This window comes from Anarrhichthys ocellatus, unplaced genomic scaffold, assembly GCF_004355925.1.
Source record: "Anarrhichthys ocellatus isolate YVR2014 unplaced genomic scaffold, GSC_Weel_1.0 scaffold1, whole genome shotgun sequence".
Classification (NCBI taxonomy): Eukaryota; Metazoa; Chordata; class Actinopteri; order Perciformes; family Anarhichadidae; genus Anarrhichthys; species Anarrhichthys ocellatus.
The window spans coordinates 16,519,504-16,536,858 of NW_022280031.1; the positions used below are offsets into that span (position 1 = coordinate 16,519,504).

Below are 17,355 nucleotides of genomic sequence, written 5' to 3' on the forward strand. Positions count from 1 at the left end.
GGGCACAGGAAGAGCTTTGCTGTCACAGCTGGGGCTTTAAAAGTAAGTGCTGTCTTCTGTGGATCATGTGTACATACTGTAATATGGATCTGTGCTTCCATCAACATGGAATCATTTAGATTGTGTCACAGAGCAAAGAGAACTCCATGTGGACTAGAGCCTAGGGGTGTCGCTTTATCTTGATCAAGCTGATAGTGAATGCTCAGAGCGTCCTCTGCTGGATCACAAGCTACACTACTTCAAACCGTCTGCACCGCTTATAGACGGTACATTGTTAATGTGAACAGGTCATTACAGATCTTATATTGACCACAGCCTGATGTTAAATGGGTTGTGTAGTCTAGATGTTCAAACATAAAGGATCTCGATACCGAAAGACTTCCTGTTGCCGCTCACCTGCCCTTGCGTGCAAATTCAATTGATTTGATGGCAGTGGTGTTGCTGGTGCCAGTTGTCACTCTGAAGGAAGCCACCAGCTCCTGAGTGTTTGTGTTCAACACCAGAATCTGCAAAACAACAGACAGAGGGAGACATGTGTGAGTGAAGTGGAGAGATATTCACACATGTTTTGGTTTTCATTTAACCTTTATTTCATCTGATCCACGGGATAATAATGCAGGTGAAAGTAGATGCAGTCTGTGTGGAGGTCTGTTATCTGCGAGTGTCTGTTTATATTCTATCTCTGGACATTTTCTCATTTTAGATCTACAACTTAAAGCGCTTGGCTTTTTCCCTTCTATAAAATTCATATTCACTGTTTCTGTCTAGAAATACAGTCACGTGACTGAAAGGTGCGCTGTGAATGAAGTGTTGTCTCACCTTTCCTTTGGCGTTGCCAGTGTAGATGTACTCCCCCCGCCTGTCAAAGGCCGCCACCACATTCAGGTCCGAGTCGTCGTCAACAGGCAGGACGACGTGTTTGGAGTCTGACAGAGTGAGCAGCACCGGGGCCGACTTCATGGGACACACCAGCACCTTGTCCCTGGATCACAAACATCATTTCTTGTAAGTTCAAAGTAGCTAAGTGTATTAACTTAACTTACGACTGATTAAAAAGGTAAATTAAACTGTAAATTAAATCCTGTGATGTCAAACTCATCAGATGAAATAACGGACAGACGGGCGCTCTCGGGTCACTCACATGTCTCTGGGGTGGCACTGCAGCTTCAGGATCGGTGACGGGAAGCGGAACCTCTGGTCACAGTCTCCCGTCAGGACATCCCACTGAGAGACAATGTTGTCTGTGGAGGCACTCACCAGCTTGTGACCGTCACGACTCCAGCTGCACACACACAAATATATATATATATAAATACACCATTCATCATTAAAATGTTATTGGACATGACGTGTGCATGTAGTTTAGGATGAAGCAGGTGATAGGTGGATGTGTCTGAGTGCATCGCACCATAAAGAGCAGACCGGGTGGATGTGTGCGCTGATGATTTTGGCGATGCCCCGCGTGAGGAAGTCCCAGATGACGATGCGTCCGTCGTTGCAGCCCACAGCCAGCAGGGTGCCCCAGCGGTTGAAGGTGCAGGTGAGGGCCATACTGATACAGTCCAGAGTGCCATCTGCCTCCTAAAAACATACACAATAAAAACAAACCAGAGAGTTGCATCAGTCCGGGAGCTTCACATAGGAATGTATAACTTGATGAAGAGCTGGTGGCTTACCTCTGGATAGTTCTGCCCGAATGACTCTATGAGAGAAATATCAAAGATACAATGATGAGAAACATTCAACGAGAAAAAGTAACATTCATACAGGATGGACTTAAGGGCCAGTCGACTCAGAAACACAACCTCCCACTAGTTCAATCCTCATCAACATGGTACAGATATTCTGTGTGGTGCGGCCGAGTGCATGGAATAGCAGTAGAGTCAAGGATGTTTTCATTTCTACAGAGATAACGTTTACTAATCTGAGATTAAAGTCAAATGTTCATTTCAAACACATCAGGAAATAAGATCGAGTACGTTCAACACTTCAACTATAAACTTTAAACAATTAAGTAGAATATTCACCAGAAAGAAGCAGGAAATTATCCATGAGTAAAGTGAGAGAAATCCTGACGTTTAATCCAAAGTCTGAGCCAGTAATTCATAAGAAAGAACTGTGTGGACATTTACAAGGAAAAAAAACATTTACTTATTTTTTACATGAAAGAATGCCCCAACAAATAGGGTGAAGCAGCAAATGTACACGATGACTTGAAACGTGTCCTTTAGATATTCCAAAATTTCTTCTCCAACAAACTGAAATTAAATAAATTCAGGTTTTTTTCACAAGTCAAAAGATACCCTTAATGAGAACACTTAGAGAAATTAAACAGATGTTATTTCTCTGTTGATTCCCTTTTCTTTCTATGTTTACAGATGAAGACCGGTAATAGACATCGTACTAACAGTCTTATTTCGGTATAAAATCAATCCTCACATGTGTAACTAAGTAACTACTTGGACTTGTCAAAACTAGACTAGTTTAAAAAGTATTATTCTATTTCTGACTCAGAAATCAGATTGATCTCACTGCTTTTCCTCCATCCAGATCATAACAAACCAGCTGTAGATAAACAAACAAAAACATTTTAGACATGTCAAACCTGGACTACATTAACATACAAGACTGTTTAAAAAACAATTATTCGGCTTGAAATTTATTTAAGACTTCATTATTTTTATGGAATTTGCCATTTCCATGTTTTTCTTTAATCCATTTTGCATTGTTACTTTCTTTCCATCATCATGTTCCTGAATATAAACAGTTACTCGCTGTCATATGAACCAGCTGTGTGTTGATTTTATCAACATAAAATAACGGCACGAGCTTCGTAGCCTTGTTGTAATAAATAATAAATATGATAAAAATAACACGACGTAAAGTAACGGTCTGTAGTTCCTCGTGAGTTAACATTTAATTCAAATAACGCTACAATGAGAGACAATGTATGAAGCTAACGTTAGCCTAAGAGCTAAATCTGCTATTATTATTATTTTAACATAAGTTTAAACGTTACATACACACTCAGACAGATACGTTAGGAACACATGTAACGTTTAACATAGATTAACAGTGTGGATCTACAAATAAATTTATTTTTATTTATTTTTATTTGACTCGTCGTTTTGGTTGATGGTAGCATGCTAGGCTAACGTGCAATGCTAACCACAACAAGTACACAGTGTTAGCATGTTCTATGTGAAAAAGTCAGGTTCGTTGAGAACAAAGACGAATTAATTATAATTACCGAGCAGCTCTAGATTCATTGTTGGACGACTGAAGACTCAACGACTTGATTTCACAGATTTCTCACTAGTTTTCACTCGTATTTACTTCTGCTTCATGTACCGGGCAGACTGGCGCCGAGCCTCCAGTGAGGACCCCAAACAAGGCGTCCTACAATATGCCTGAACAAAAATAAAAACGACGTTAAGATATAATAATAGAAAGTACATTTTCCTAAGTATTGTACTTGTGTACAGTTTTTAGGTGCTTGTAGTTTATTTGAGTATTTCCATTTCATGCTAGTTTATCAGTGACTAGTCAACATGCAAGTTTAGGTTATTGATACAAAATATAAATTAACAAACATATTAGGTGAGATAAAGGTAAGAATCAACGTTTTTAAAAAATGAGTCTGAATTTTGAGTTTAAATAAAGTAAATACATTTAAATGTATTTTATGTCTCTTTTATTTAGTGTATCCACATTGATTTTATCTTTGTCCATTTTTATGTAATAATGTATTTATATTATTTTGAATTAGTTTATTTTAGATTCTGTTCCGCTCTCAAAATACAATCATATTTCTATTTTATCATCTGTTTTATATCTGTGAATGTACATGACAGTTATTTTATTTTATTTTATTCTATTCTATTCTATTCTATTCTATTCTATTCTATTTTATTTTATTTTATTTTATTTTATTCTATTTTATTTTATTTTATTTTATTTTATTTTATTCTATTCTATTCTATAGTGAATGTAAGTTGCTGCCAACATCACTGCAGCACTTGACCCTTGACTATTTCTACTATCTATAACTTTATGGTCCCGGTCTATATGTGACTCAATACAGGCCTGTGTGTGTGTGTGCGTGTGCGTGTGTGCGTGTGTGCAGCACATGCCACTTTACACGTGAGTCTCCCTTCCCATCTCCATCATAGATCAGAAACATTAATGTCACATAGTACACACAGTGTTCTGGTGATGCAGTGTCCGGAGCTGGATCCTGAGCTGGAACCGGAGTTGGATCCGGAGCTGGAACCGGAGCTGAAGCTGCATCAACCGCCCACACGCGACTTCCGGTTTTCACAATAACGGTCCGAAACAAATTAGCTTGAGGTTATGAAAACAGCCAGAGTGGCATCTTTTACTGTGGAATCAAACAGCAGCCATTGATCGACGAATGCTAGAAAAAAGTAAAAGTACTTATTTCCTAATTATAAAAGCAGACTTAACAAAAATAATACTGAAACAGTTCCGGTCATGTCTGTGTATTTTAGACATTGTGTAAACGCACTGAATTTGTCTGAACTTCAGTTTCCTCCACAGAAAAATTCCACTTTATTGGCAGAAGAGTCTTGTCGTCCCAAGATGTGTCAGTTTTTATTTTTATGAAGATTTGTTCAACGCTTATTTCTTTATCGGAGGCACTACGGATGATATGTCTCCAAAACTAGGCAACTCTCACCAAAACAAAAAAAATCATAAATAGCACTGAGGAGAAGAGGGGATAAATATATTTTTTTATTTAAGGGGTGAACTGTCCCTTTAGATTGCATTTTAAATGTATAACTTTAATTGGTACAAAGTACTTTTTTTAAAATGGTTAATTATTACTTTTACCTGAATACTTCCACCTCTAACACTCACTTTATCACCTTGAAGTAGTCCACCTCATCACTGAGAAGAGCTTTAATTTGAAGGGGCTAAACGGAAGTCTCGTGCGTTGTTGTGTGTGTACTTTGACAGTGTGTGTGTGTGTGTGCGTGTGGGTATATATCTGTGTGTGTCTATTGAAGGCGCCACGTCGGCAGAACCAGCAAAGAGCTGAAAAGAGAGCTGCGTAGCTCCGTGTGTGTGTGCGTGAGGAGAAGTTATAAAAGCAGCGGGTTCATTTTGACTTTAATTGAGTTTTTAACGCGATAACACCGCGAAAAACCAACGAAGAAGAAGACGGCATTAACAGTCAGCAGCAGGTTTCCACTCACTGAGAGAAAACAGTGTTTCAAGGCACAGTTTAGGTTTAGGGAGCTGAAACAGAAGCTGTCTCAAGTTTCTCTGCCAGGTGTGTTTGAGGCAGAAGCACTGGGAACAATGGTGAAGGTAAGAACCAACCGGCATCCTTATTAATGTTAGAATAAGTAGAAATGTGCTTCATAAACTGTGTGTGGGGGGGGGGGTTGTTATAACAACATGGCTGTGTGACCCGTTCTTCAGCTGCAGGCTGCTCGAGTGATGATGTGGAGTTTGAATATGGTTTTATTTTATTAGTGTGAAACGTGGCCTCTTCTTCTCTGAGAACAGTATCTGTGCAGCAGCTTTTAAACGAGGCGTCACAGCTTCCTGTGAATGTTGCTCAAACTCTCATCCAGCAAATCCTCATTTAATTAAACTAAAACACACATTTTCTGACGTTAGGTTTTTATCAGAGCTTGATCAACAGACCCCCTTTCTGTGGGGTCACAAGAAGAACCGACATGGGGTGGGGTGGTGGTTTATATTAAAGGAAATGGTCTATTTTTAAACGTGTGATATGGACATTGATTTTGAAGCCTCTACGTGTCGTTTCATAATCGAAGCGTCACGGTTTAGCTGCAGTTCCTCGCCTGTAATAAGGAGGCCTCATATGAAGGGTCACAGGTCATAAAGGGTTAAAACCACTGACCCACAGAGACCTGGACACCAGTCAGAAGGGCCTGTAAAGCTATTTATTATACTTTATCTATTTATATTCTGTCAATTGAAACAGAAAACGTGAACAAAAAGGCCAGTTTGTGTCATGATTCCATCTTCAGTGGCTTAAAAAGTGAAAATGTATAAACTGAGCTCCCTGGGTCACATTAATTAAACATCGTATTTATATGTGATAAGTATGTCAGATATTTAAATATGACTCCAGTCGGTTAGACAGGTTTGTTTTATCCGTCATGCAGTTGAAGTAGATTGTCTCACACTGAATGACGGGGTTTGAAGTAGTTTTCTCTTTTATATCTCTATCTCTCTATCTCTATCTCGACATCAATTCAGTGTCAATGGATTCCTGTGAGACTTTAGTGACAAGAGCACAAACCCAGTGTGAGGTTCAGTCTGTAGTTTATGTCTAGGACTGGATTAAAGTGTTTATATTCAGACTGTACATACATTTACTAAAGTGGCCTCCAATAAGTCATCATCATGTGTTGGCTTTTTCATGTTTAATGCTAACATGATACTTTAGTAGAGATTAGATGTCACAGGACCAGAAATATAGTTGTCAAAACAAATACCAGTGAAATTCCATGATTCTTGTTACTCAATTCGATACCACAAAGCTATAAATCTCTTCTACATAATGCATATCTTCTTCTTATACATTCATTTTACAATATTACATTTGAACACATCAATGTTAACGTTATAATTAACTTGGCCCAATACTAATTTTTACTGAATAGAGCCTGAACGCAGCATAATGAACCCCAATGCACCCTCTGTTTGTTAGCTGTTAGCTCCTTTAGTTAGCAAGCAGCTAACTGCTAACATTAACTGGCTCTCCTGATGATTTCAATAAAGATTTTTTTTTTTTTTTTTTTTGCTTTTCTTGTGACGTCCCTCCTACAGATTGTCAGAAAGATGCTAGTATGAGTTAAGCTATAAAAACACTGGATCCTACATTTCCCACAATGCAGCTGGACAACATCTTTCATTAGACCCTTCTTGCCAATAAACAACCAACATCTTCCAAACTCCACACCACCAGTTTATAAGACAGGCTTTATTTGAAATTAAACTTCAGTGAGTTTAAACTGAGACTACCCTGATGACATCACTCTGACATCATTGGGTTTCATCAGCCCCTTTAAATGATGTTCTAAATGTATGAAATACAGGATTAAATTCACAAAATTGTGTTTGAAATATCTGATCAAAGAAGAAGTCAACAAGATTATGAAGATGGTGTATGTATGTCATATCTGTGACACGGTTTGATACACCGGCATGTACTGAACATATTAAAAGTAGAGAAACGGTGTGAAAGTTGTCGTATTCGGAGTAAAGAGTCTATTTGTTTTTTCTGTTTTGCAGAATGTGAACAGCGTTATCGTGGAGCCTCAGCCTGGGACCAGCATGGCCCCGGACGAAGCTGAACCCGTCGACAGCGAGCCCACAGAGGGTAAGCGGCGAGCTCCCAAAGGGTGTGGCTAAACGCTGGAACACCAGCGGGGAATATGGTGCAATCCGTGCTCACATGTTGCTGCTGCTATTTCAGAAAGTGTTGGTTTTGCCAGGGGAGTTAGTCTGTTTGTGTAACAGCTGCTATTTGTATCGCCGGGACACTTTGCACCAGTTTAGTCTCCTGCTGCTCTCGGTAAACATCACTGTTAGCGTTGTTCTGTTGTCTGTGTCTTCTGATGACTGTTTACTAAACTAGTAGAGGGGTTGTTAAGAAAGATGTTAAAGCACCAATTACACCCCAAGATATAGAAGTCATCTGGTCCAGACTGAAATATCTCAACAAGTATTTCATGGATTGTTATGAAATTTGGTACATTCATGGTTCCCAGAGGATGAATCCAATAAGTATTTAATGTCTGACTTTTGTTTATGTCCAAATAGCTGCAGAACTACAGACATTTCCCATCAGCCTCTGCTGTACTTTGTGTTTTTTGTGCTAATTAATTAGCAAATGTTAGCAAGCTAACATGCTAACATGAGCAAGGAAAACACAACATTATACCAGCTAAACATTAGCATGTTAGCGTTGTCATTGTTAGCATTTTGGTATTAGCATGTTCACACAAAGCACCGCTGTGCCTCAGTTCAGCCTCACGGGTGTCTTGCAAGAGTCGTGTTAAACTGAACTCACGAGTTCGGTGGGTTGGTCTTAATCCGGAGTTTACACCAGATGCGAGACAGCAGTGTCTTAGGAGCAGAGGAGAAGCTCTGCTCCTGGTCAGGAGCAGAGCTTCTCCTCTCTGGGAGCCGACACCACGCTGCTGGAGGCCCGGGCCGTATTGCCGGGCCCGCTGGAGGGAGGGAAGGGAGGCCCAGGAGAACCAGAACCAGGACTGAGAGGCTCCCTGTCAGACCTCTGCTGCTGTAAAATGAGAGGTTTTCTTTAGGGACTGTGGTGCTTGGAAACACTGCCGCTTTTGTCCACAGGGACTAACAAAACCAGCACCATATGAAAGGATCCTTGTAGTAACTTTAAGAGTGTCTAGGAACTAAGCAGCATAGTTTTATTTATAGGTTAATTGTAGAAAACTGGATATTGACGCTTCGCGTATGTTTGCTTTTTGTTCACAGATCCCGGTAAGGACCACGTGGTGCCGGCTCCCGGCATAATGTGGCGGGTGACCGGCGGCCTCTTCAATGTCACCAAGGGGGTCGTGGGCGCCGCGGTGGGCGGGGTGGCCTGGGTGGGCGGCAAGAGCCTGGAGATCACCAAGTCGGCCGTGACAACGGTGCCCTCCATGGGGGTGGGGCTGGTGAAGGGCGGGGTGGCGGCCGTGGCCGGCGGCGTCTCCTCGGTGGGCTCGACGGTCGCCAGCAAAGTCTCGTTCACCTCAAAGAGGAAAGACAAGGCCGAGTGACGACGAGGAGGATGAAGACGATGACGATGATGATGATGATGATGGACCAACAACGAGAGGCTGCCAGCTGATCTCTGTCTGCCAATCAAACACAGTGCCTTCTGATGCTTATTCCCGGTCTCGTCACCGTTCAAAGATCCAGACTTTTAATGCAAATACAGATTCAGTAATCCTACGACAACAAAGAATCTCCAGAATGCTGAGTCACTGAAACGCTCCATAAGAACTTCGTCATCTGACTTGGGGAGGATTTATGCGTATGGAAGTGATCATCCGGCTCCAGGCGGGTCGTATGAACCGGGATGAATATTTCCATGTGTCTACAATCCAGACTGAGGCTCTCCTCTTTCCTCCTCTTCAGTCTTTTCCAAACCTACACATTAAGTGACATGTTTCAGAATTAAACGTGCTGTTTTAACTCCAAGGTATCAAAGTACTATTGAAATGTGTGTTGAGAATAAAATACAAATGTTTCAGCATTTTGAGCGGACGATTCGGCAACATCGTTCAGTCTACTGACCTACTTTAAACCGTTGGAGGAGCCTCGGGGCGTTTCCTTCACCCAGCAGCCTCGGAGCTGCATGTCGGAACACTTCCCTGAAATGTCTGGAGACAAATACTGGGCTCAGCTCTTTCTCCACAGCTATATTATTATTGTTAAAGTGTTTTGTTTTCGGTATGTGTGAAACGTCAAAATGCCGTGCTGGACCTTTTTTAAAGAATGTTTACTTTTTGTTTTCTAAAGATTTAAAGAGACATTGAGCAGCACTTGATTCATTGATGGTTGTTTTGAGAGGGAAAGTTCCTGATGTTGTCTGAACTGCTCAGTGATGGCTGAGCTGTACCTTTTTAATCAGAAGGCGAACACTGTGCTGTGGTGCAGGCAACACTCGTGAACGTTTATATGCAATATTAGCATTTCAATGCAACTTTTGGACTGAATGGGAGCTGTTGCTGGTGGGACTAAACTATGTGAATTGTCTTGTTTGTGTTTTTGTTTCCCCCAATATATCAATAAAGTAGTTTTGAAGTTTAAAGACGTCCGTGTGAAGTTTTCTGGTGATCAAACAAAAGTCTAAGAAACGCGAGTTTCTCTTACAACAATTGCAAATATGATTTCAGTATCAAACATTGTTGACGAGCTTTTTTTGCATCATATGTTGACACAGTTTCTTTGTGTCATCGTGTATGAAGAGAAACTCCTGTTGTAAATTACAAGTTAATGGTGCTCTCTGACTGCAAAAATGGGCATCCTTGAAGTCTAAAACAATGTTTTAATAATAATATTATGCAGAGTTAAATTCAGCATTGTTTACATCTGTGTTTACCGGCTTCTAGTCGTCTTCTTCACTGCCTTTGAGATTTCTGGGCTTTGTAAGTTACTGTCGATCAGAAGAAGAGAACAAATGGCGGCAGGAATGAAACAACTTGTAAAGATATTGCTCCATGGTGTACTACTACTGGTAAAACCAAAGGAAGAAACACCTCAGGGTGCCTTTAATAATAGTGGCCATTGTTTTTTTTATTTTTTTACTTAAATAAGCAGCACACTCACCTTATTTTGTGACTGTGACCAACATGAAGTGTGACTGAAGTTTCATGGATGTTACTTTGTGATTGATGCAATTCATTTTATAAATTCAGTCTTTTAAAAACGGGTGAAAGAAAAGGGAGAAATGCCAAGTGGTGATTGCTGGTTGCAGCAATTCTCCGGTCAACTGAAGCACAGTTTTATTGAGCAACTGACCAGCAGACAATTATAAATTACTGAGGCTGCACAATAGATACATGTACCAATATAAATACTTTCACTCAAGCAATATACTAAAAAACAAATGCAGAGAGGTAAAAGAATGATTAGCAAACCCTTAAAAATGTGTCTTAAATATCAAATAAACTTTTGAGAATAGTTGAACATTCATGTTACTCACAGAACAGTTTAAGATAGATATACATACAGCTAAAAACAAGGACAACAAAGAAAAACAGAAATATTATCTACATACAAGTAGGTGAAAACAAGTGATAAAGCACAAAGGGTGTTTTAAACTGTAAATATATCATTCATATTTTGTAGCAAGATAAGTTATTTATTAAAGTGAGCAAGAAAATCTTAGAGCTCAGACTCCCTTCAACGGTGCTCTAACAAATATGTATAAAAATAAAAAATAGTATTTAAGACATAAAATAGTACAGAAATATAACAAAAGGATAAATATATAAAATGTGAAATAAAGTAATATATATTTGTGGAAACCAGGTGTACAGTAATAATACAATTAACAAACTGTAATAGAGAGAGAGAGAGAGAGAGAGAGAGAGAGAGAGAGAGAATTTACAGAAATGTAAACACTATAAAATATATAAAGGTGTATAAAAGAAATCAATGGAAAATTTCCACACCTTTAAAATTAAATTAATATAGTTTCACTGTTTGTTTTTGTCTCATTCTGATGGTACAAAATGTCCTTAAGTCAGTTTTGGGATGTTATCCAGCTTTAACGAGATCCAGCTGAGCACGTCAAACCGGAGGCCTGCACATGTGGCGAACACTAGGGGGCAGTGGCGTCCACTCAGCGCTGTTCAACCTGCCAGAAAAGGAGACGAAGAAGAAGACAACCCGGAAGTATGCGGTATTTTCTCTGTGGGCTCCACATGTATCCTGTACGCGTGTTGTTTAATGTCAGGAGACAAGTATAAAAGAGGTGAAACAGTGAAATGAAAAGTGGATAAGTCTTATAGCTCGTTAAAGGTAAGATAGTTTTATAACAGGTGGGTATTATTTTTAAAAACAGACACTTAAATGTCATTCAGCGTCCAAGAGTTAAGCACAGGTCTCTGTCAAATGTTCCTTTCGTGGAAACTTTGACTAATTTTCTGAGTAATTACATCATGTATCCAACATGGCAACAAACGTACTGACTAAAGTAAACAGTGGACGTAACGTTGGGCTTAATAATCATTTATTATTTTTTAAGACAGATAAGATACTTTATTGTCCCAGTGGACGTTGGTCGTTTATATCACAGTGTCAACAGTATAAAATACAACAAACACAACTCATCCACCAACTGCATGATTTACAATGTCTTCTTTTTTATTAACGTTGTTATTGAGGCATTTTTATGTTGAGAAAAAAAGCAAATGCATCTTTTATATGACACAGTAGTCAGCAACATACATTTCAAGTTCAGTCAGTGAGGCTCGTAGTATATATATATATATATATATATATATATAAAATCAGTAGTTTACTGTTCTGTTCTGTTGTCCCAGCTGAAGGGTGCTTGTGTTTATCAGACTGTTAGAAGATGCTGAGTGAATCTGAGGCTGCAGAGCTGCTCTCCTTCCTGAGCCCCGACACACGACCTGATGTCAAAGGTCACACCACAGGCTCCATCCTGGGACTTTCAGGACACAGGTACGACGACGATGTCATTATATCCACATTACTGATCATTACTTATTAAAAAATACTTAATTGGGTAAATGTTTTTATGAAAGCACCAAGAGTCGAACCCTCAATATCGATGTATTTAGTAAAAACTATCATAATATTTGATTTTCTCCATATTGCCCAGCCCCACCCATCACTCTTGTTTCTGCTCGGCTCCCTGAGGCCAGATAGATGGATGGATGGATGGATAGATAGAGATTCATTAGTTAGTCATTTCAGAGATTCATCATATGCCATAGGCAAACGTCAGATAAATAAACAGATAATTATAACCCCACCGACACATCACCTCAACATGACTCTAGACCTGCTTACCACATTATTATCATATCTTAAGGTCATAAGGTGCAGTATTCTAACACACAGTTATCAATTAAATTATCAATCAAAGCACGAATACCCTGACGATATAAAACCGTTTCATGTAACTCTCTTTTTTGTGTGTGTGTTTGTTTTCAGGGACGGCTGCCGCTTCCTCCGCTCTAAACCTGAGCTACTGGTTGCTGTGTTTGCTCTGACGTCTGACCCCTCTATTGCTATTGTGAAGGACTGTTACTACATCCTCATCAACCTGTCAGCTGACGAGACTCTGCACCAGGTGACCAGTCCTAAATGATCAGCAGAATCCCGTCTTGATTGAGAGAAATAAAACAAAACAAAGCTGTTGGGCCCTCAGAGATGTTGTGGATTCAGTGTTTACAGCCTCGTTGAAGACAAACAGCTGTTCTTGGTTGTGTCTCGTCCAGGTTTTGGTGACAGATGTCAAAGTTCTTCCAGTGTTGTTGAAGAAGCTTCTGGATCCAGAGTACCTGTTCTCTGATCAGATCTGCTCCATCCTGTCCAACCTGACCCGCCATACCAAGACCTGCAAGACCGTGTTCAAGGTGGGTCCCGGGCTCGACTCCACCATATTTCAGTGAGCTGCTGATGCCACACAGGTACACGAAGCCTCTCAGGTCATCAGAACAAGATGTGTTTCCTCTTTGTTTCAGGTCCTCCAGGAGGACGTGGGTCTGGCTCAGCTGGTGGACATCTTCTGCACTGAAGACTACAACAAGAAGGCAAAGCACCACTATCTGGGTCCGCTGCTGTCCAACCTGACGCAGCTGCCCGAGGCTAGAAACTACCTGATGGACAAAGACAGGTGACTGAAAACACTGCGGGACAAGAACTGATGTTTAGACAGAGGGGAGATCTACGTCGCCCAGTTATGGGACTTTTTCAAAACGGATATTTTTGCCAGATGTGTAAAAAGTGGGCATTTCCTTCTTAATACAGGGCCAGTCAGAATTTAAGAAAGAGGAGATTGACCAAAGTTTTAAACACAACAACGACACTCGCTGTGTGAACGATACATCAACAACTACCAAAGATAACCAAAGCATATTTTCTGCTTTAAGTCTATTGTTCTTCCTCTTCACATTTGTACGTCGGTAACTGCAGTGATTATTTGTTGACCCACACTAAATAATGTGCCTGAACGCATCATGTGTGGACACAGACTGGAGGACTGAAGCTGCTGCTTTAGTCAGAGTGCATTAGTCTAAATCAGTGGTAATATTTGGTTCAAGAAGTATTCTGAACTACAACCCAAATATTCACAGTTGAGTCAATAGAAATCTAGACATCGTGTGGGTGCAGCTGCGGCAGCACGTTGTAACTATCTGTGTGTGTTGCAGGTGTGTAATCCAGAGGTTGTTTCCCTTCACTCAGTACCGGGCGTCGGTGGTGAGGAGAGGCGGAGTCATAGGGACGCTGCGCAACTGTTGCTTTGACCACGGTGAGACGCACAGAGACCTCATTGACGCCACATGCCATGTGTATCGGACAGCTGTGTGATACGAAATCATCGTAAATGCATCCAAGAAGCATTTAAAATACGATGCATGTTGAGAAAGTGTAAATGTGTCTCTTTAAGATGTAATCTACGTCAGAATCTGGGGAAGTTGCCTCTACATTTGTCCAACTGATTTAATTGAATTTTACAGCCTTTAAAGCCTCTTACTGAATCCTAAAATAATATTAATTTACACCAAAAGAATAAACCATGTGACTGAACTGTAGTCCGACGTTACCTCCAGTCATCTGATCCCAAGCTTCTCCTACGTCTGTGCAGCCCAGCATGAGTGGTTGCTTAGCGACGCCGTGGACATCCTGCCCTTCCTGCTGCTGCCGCTGGCAGGTCCGGAGGAGCTGACGGAGGAAGAGAACGAAGGTGTGTTTCTAGTAGTCAACTCTTCTGAGTGTTCATATTTTAGAGAGCGATTGTGGATGTATTCTCTATATTTCCTTTTGTCAACAAATACCATGAAAAGAGCAAAATAGTGTTTTCTTGGTATGAAACCCTGATAAATGTTGTTCCTCTGGGTCATCGAGCTCCGTTGTTGTGGAGAAACTATTAAAAACACATCAATGAGTCTGTTGCACTGGGTGACATATTCATTCATCACCATGAACACACACACTGTAGTTTATTTTGACTCAATCACACACACACACTGATTAATGACACACACTGATTAATCCAGCAGGCGCTGGATTAATCCACCGCTGAAAATAGTCCCCAATAAATGCACTACTTCTTCCTGTGAAAGTAACGTTTGATAAACCACAGTGAGCAGCTGTATGAATATATATTTGAATGATTTATGTGTTGAGTAGGAACCAATGGGCTTGGGGCTGAGTGTGCAGGGGAGTGTAATAGTGGGACACGCTGGCTGTGAGTCTAACAGAGGTTGATGTGGTGTTCAGGTCTACCGGTGGACCTGCAGTACCTCCCCGAGGACAAGAAGAGAGAAGACGACCCCGACATCAGAAAGATGCTGCTGGAAACACTTTTACTGGTACGACGCAATGAAAACAGACACAAAAGAAAAACACAGACGTACATTTAGACTCGTGTTGTTTTCATAACGAACACTTTGCCCGTTCGTCTCTTTTGCAGCTGACAGCGACCAGAGCCGGCCGGGACACGTTGAAAGACAAGAGCGTTTATCCGATCATGAGAGAGTTCCACAGCTGGGAGAAGGACGTCCACGTCACAGCAGCCTGTGAGAAGCTGGTCCAGGTAGGAAAGATCAAATTCATCTTAATTATTACTGTCAAATACATCGACTAGTGACACTAAACGCCAAATCATGAGAAACCTCTGATGGCTGAGCACCCAAACAATGGCGAACGGAATTATAATAGTCAACTATAAAATCGTGTTTTTTAATAAAACAAAACAATAAAGTCAATCGTACTGTGTGCTGCTGTTGTGCTCCTGTCAATCAAAAACAGGAAACGGATCACTCGTGTGTTTGTGATTGTTTTTGACTCCAAACACAATCACAGCCTCGTTTTCATGTTTTATTATGTGTTTTTAAGATGTCCGTCCTCATTCTTGTGAACATTAAATCTCAGGAACGTCTGGAGGGAATTTCAGCAAATTTGGCACAAATGTCCACCTGGACTCAAAGATGAACTGATTAGAATTTGGTGATGAAAGATCACTGTCTTTGGCCATAACTAAATAATTAATATGCTCATTATGACAATTTCGCACAAATGTCTAACAAGACATTTTGAACAAATTGATTACGGGTATTTCTATGCTGTTGTTTATTTTCATACACACACAACCAACAGAAGAACTGAACCATGATCTGTTTTGTGAATAATGAATGAATGAAGACCTCCCGTGACCAGCTTTAACCTTAAATCAGACAGAACAGATCATTTGACTTTTCAGTCTGATAACGTCCTGAATCAGGAACAAAAAGCACAACAATAGAACTTCTTCATGGCAGACGCTTTGATAGGAACATCACAGGTCACTGTGCAGTGGAGACCCAGGTCGTATTGCTGGACCATATTCTGGTGCTCACAAACACCACAGAGACCGCCACAATCAACCGTCAATGAAAGTTCCTCATAGTAGCTTTAACTCGGTGTACCTAATAAACTGGCCCATGTCCGTCCTCCGTCTCCCTCCAGGTGCTGATAGGAGACGAGCCGGAGCAGGGGATGGAGAACCTGATGGATGTGGACATTCCTGAGGACGTGGAGGTGAAACTGAAGGATGCCGACGCCAAAGAACAGGTGGAGCTGGAGAAAGAGCAGGAGGAGATGAGACAGGAGGAAGAAGAGGCGGAGAGGAGGAGGAAGAAGAAGAGTGATGAAGAGGGGACAGACAAAGAACAGGAGAGTGGACTGATACGGTAAAGTCCTGCTTCTGTTAAAGTGATGGCTTTTTGTCATTCAGACAGTTAAATGTTCATTATTCAGACGCGACGGGGACGTTTTCAGAAAGAGCCGCGAGGCTCTGTGGCGTCGGTCAGCTGGTCCACACAGGAAGTGACATCACTGCTGAGGTTGAAAAGTAAAAGTAAGTAATGAACTGAAAAGAAGAAAGTTTTCTGTCTCTCACAGGCTGCGTATCTCTGTGCTTCATCATCAGTTTCATCATCTTCATCTGCTGACGTTAACTCTTGTTCACGGTTGTTGTTGTTGTTGTTGTTGTTTACCTCCTGTCTCAACATTTCAACAACTTCAAACACAGCGTTTCCTGATTTTATTATGATTTTAATTAAAAATGATGAATGACAAATTCATGTATATATATTTACTGTTACAAAAACGAATGACGACATGATTTTAACGTAAAAGTGAGGTTTTCAGATATGAGACGATGTAAAATGTCCGCCACTACGTAATGAGATCTCACTCTCTGGTGGTTCACTCCTCGTCACACTTTCAGTGGGTTTGAAGGTCTGATTCTTGTCTGACAGAATCACAATACTGTGTATTTAGTGTCTCACGTTGTTCCAGCGCTTCATTGAAACTATACGACGTCAACACTGAGTGATGAACTTTCCCTCACAGGAAAGTATTACAGCTGTTCATTTATTGAGGAGATGATCCTCACTGCTGTTAAATGAGCTTCAAGAGTCTGACCTCAGAGTTCTGTTGTTATTATTATTATTATTATTATTATTATTATAATTATGTTATATGCATGCAGTCTGTCGTGTAGCTCTGCAGTAATTATAATTTTTAATATTCTCAGAAGTGACAAAGTTCCTCCAAAGAAACAGACGACATTAATTTACA

At 40.6% G+C, this 17,355-nt stretch overlaps 3 protein-coding genes across 7 annotated transcripts in view; 2 read left to right on the forward strand and 1 right to left on the reverse strand.

Annotated features, from left to right (window-relative positions):
* The window catches only part of rbbp5 (retinoblastoma binding protein 5), a 10,904-nt gene extending 7,540 nt beyond the window's left edge, over positions 1-3,364 (reverse strand). The window contains exons 1-7 of one of the 3 annotated variants that reach the window (XM_031852419.1): positions 3,251-3,364; positions 2,028-2,116; positions 1,677-1,702; positions 1,409-1,581; positions 1,142-1,282; positions 820-982; positions 397-506 (exon numbers count right to left, since the gene is read on the reverse strand). In XM_031852419.1, the coding sequence (XP_031708279.1) occupies positions 397-506; positions 820-982; positions 1,142-1,282; positions 1,409-1,581; positions 1,677-1,702; positions 2,028-2,052 (638 nt within the window). In that variant the 5' untranslated portion in view covers positions 2,053-2,116; positions 3,251-3,364. Of the gene's footprint in view, positions 1-396; positions 507-819; positions 983-1,141; positions 1,283-1,408; positions 1,582-1,676; positions 1,703-2,027 lie in introns of all 3 variants that reach the window. The other 2 variants (XM_031852436.1, XM_031852429.1) reach the window with 2 other exon arrangements.
* A 1,639-nt stretch (positions 3,365-5,003) lies between these two features.
* On the forward strand, positions 5,004-9,841 carry LOC116384313 (transmembrane protein 263). Its single transcript, XM_031848841.1, has 3 exons — positions 5,004-5,334; positions 7,297-7,384; positions 8,518-9,841. The coding sequence occupies exons 1-3, from the start codon at positions 5,326-5,328 to the stop codon at positions 8,802-8,804; spliced, it is 384 nt and encodes a 127-aa protein (XP_031704701.1). The 5' UTR covers positions 5,004-5,325; the 3' UTR covers positions 8,805-9,841.
* Positions 9,842-11,370: 1,529 nt separating this feature from the next.
* On the forward strand, positions 11,371-16,849 carry hgh1 (HGH1 cochaperone). 3 transcript variants are annotated; one of them, XM_031848754.1, is made up of 10 exons: positions 11,371-11,430; positions 12,105-12,225; positions 12,721-12,859; positions 13,008-13,145; positions 13,254-13,405; positions 13,941-14,041; positions 14,378-14,476; positions 15,013-15,104; positions 15,206-15,328; positions 16,240-16,849. In XM_031848754.1, exons 2-10 carry the CDS (start codon positions 12,116-12,118, stop codon positions 16,465-16,467), a joined length of 1,182 nt encoding a protein of 393 aa, XP_031704614.1. In that variant the 5' UTR covers positions 11,371-11,430; positions 12,105-12,115; the 3' UTR covers positions 16,468-16,849. The 3 variants fall into 3 exon arrangements, with proteins under 3 accessions (XP_031704614.1, XP_031704623.1, XP_031704606.1); XM_031848763.1 differs by lacking the exon at positions 11,371-11,430 and adding an exon at positions 11,446-11,556 and having other exon boundaries at positions 12,081-12,225; XM_031848746.1 differs by lacking the exon at positions 11,371-11,430 and adding an exon at positions 11,446-11,556.
* The last annotated feature ends 506 nt before the right edge of the window (positions 16,850-17,355 follow it).

Coding starts and splice junctions, on each gene's coding strand:
- LOC116384313 (XM_031848841.1), top strand. Junction 7,385..8,517: donor CGACAGCGAGCCCACAGAGG/GTAAGCGGCGAG, acceptor TTTTGTTCACAG/ATCCCGGTAAGGACCACGTG.
- hgh1 (XM_031848754.1), top strand. CDS start 12,116: ATGCTGAGTGAATCTGAGGCTGCAGAGCTGCTCTCCTTCCTGAGCCCC. Junction 12,860..13,007: donor CTGACGAGACTCTGCACCAG/GTGACCAGTCCT, acceptor TGTCTCGTCCAG/GTTTTGGTGACAGATGTCAA. Junction 15,105..15,205: donor TGCTGGAAACACTTTTACTG/GTACGACGCAAT, acceptor TCTCTTTTGCAG/CTGACAGCGACCAGAGCCGG.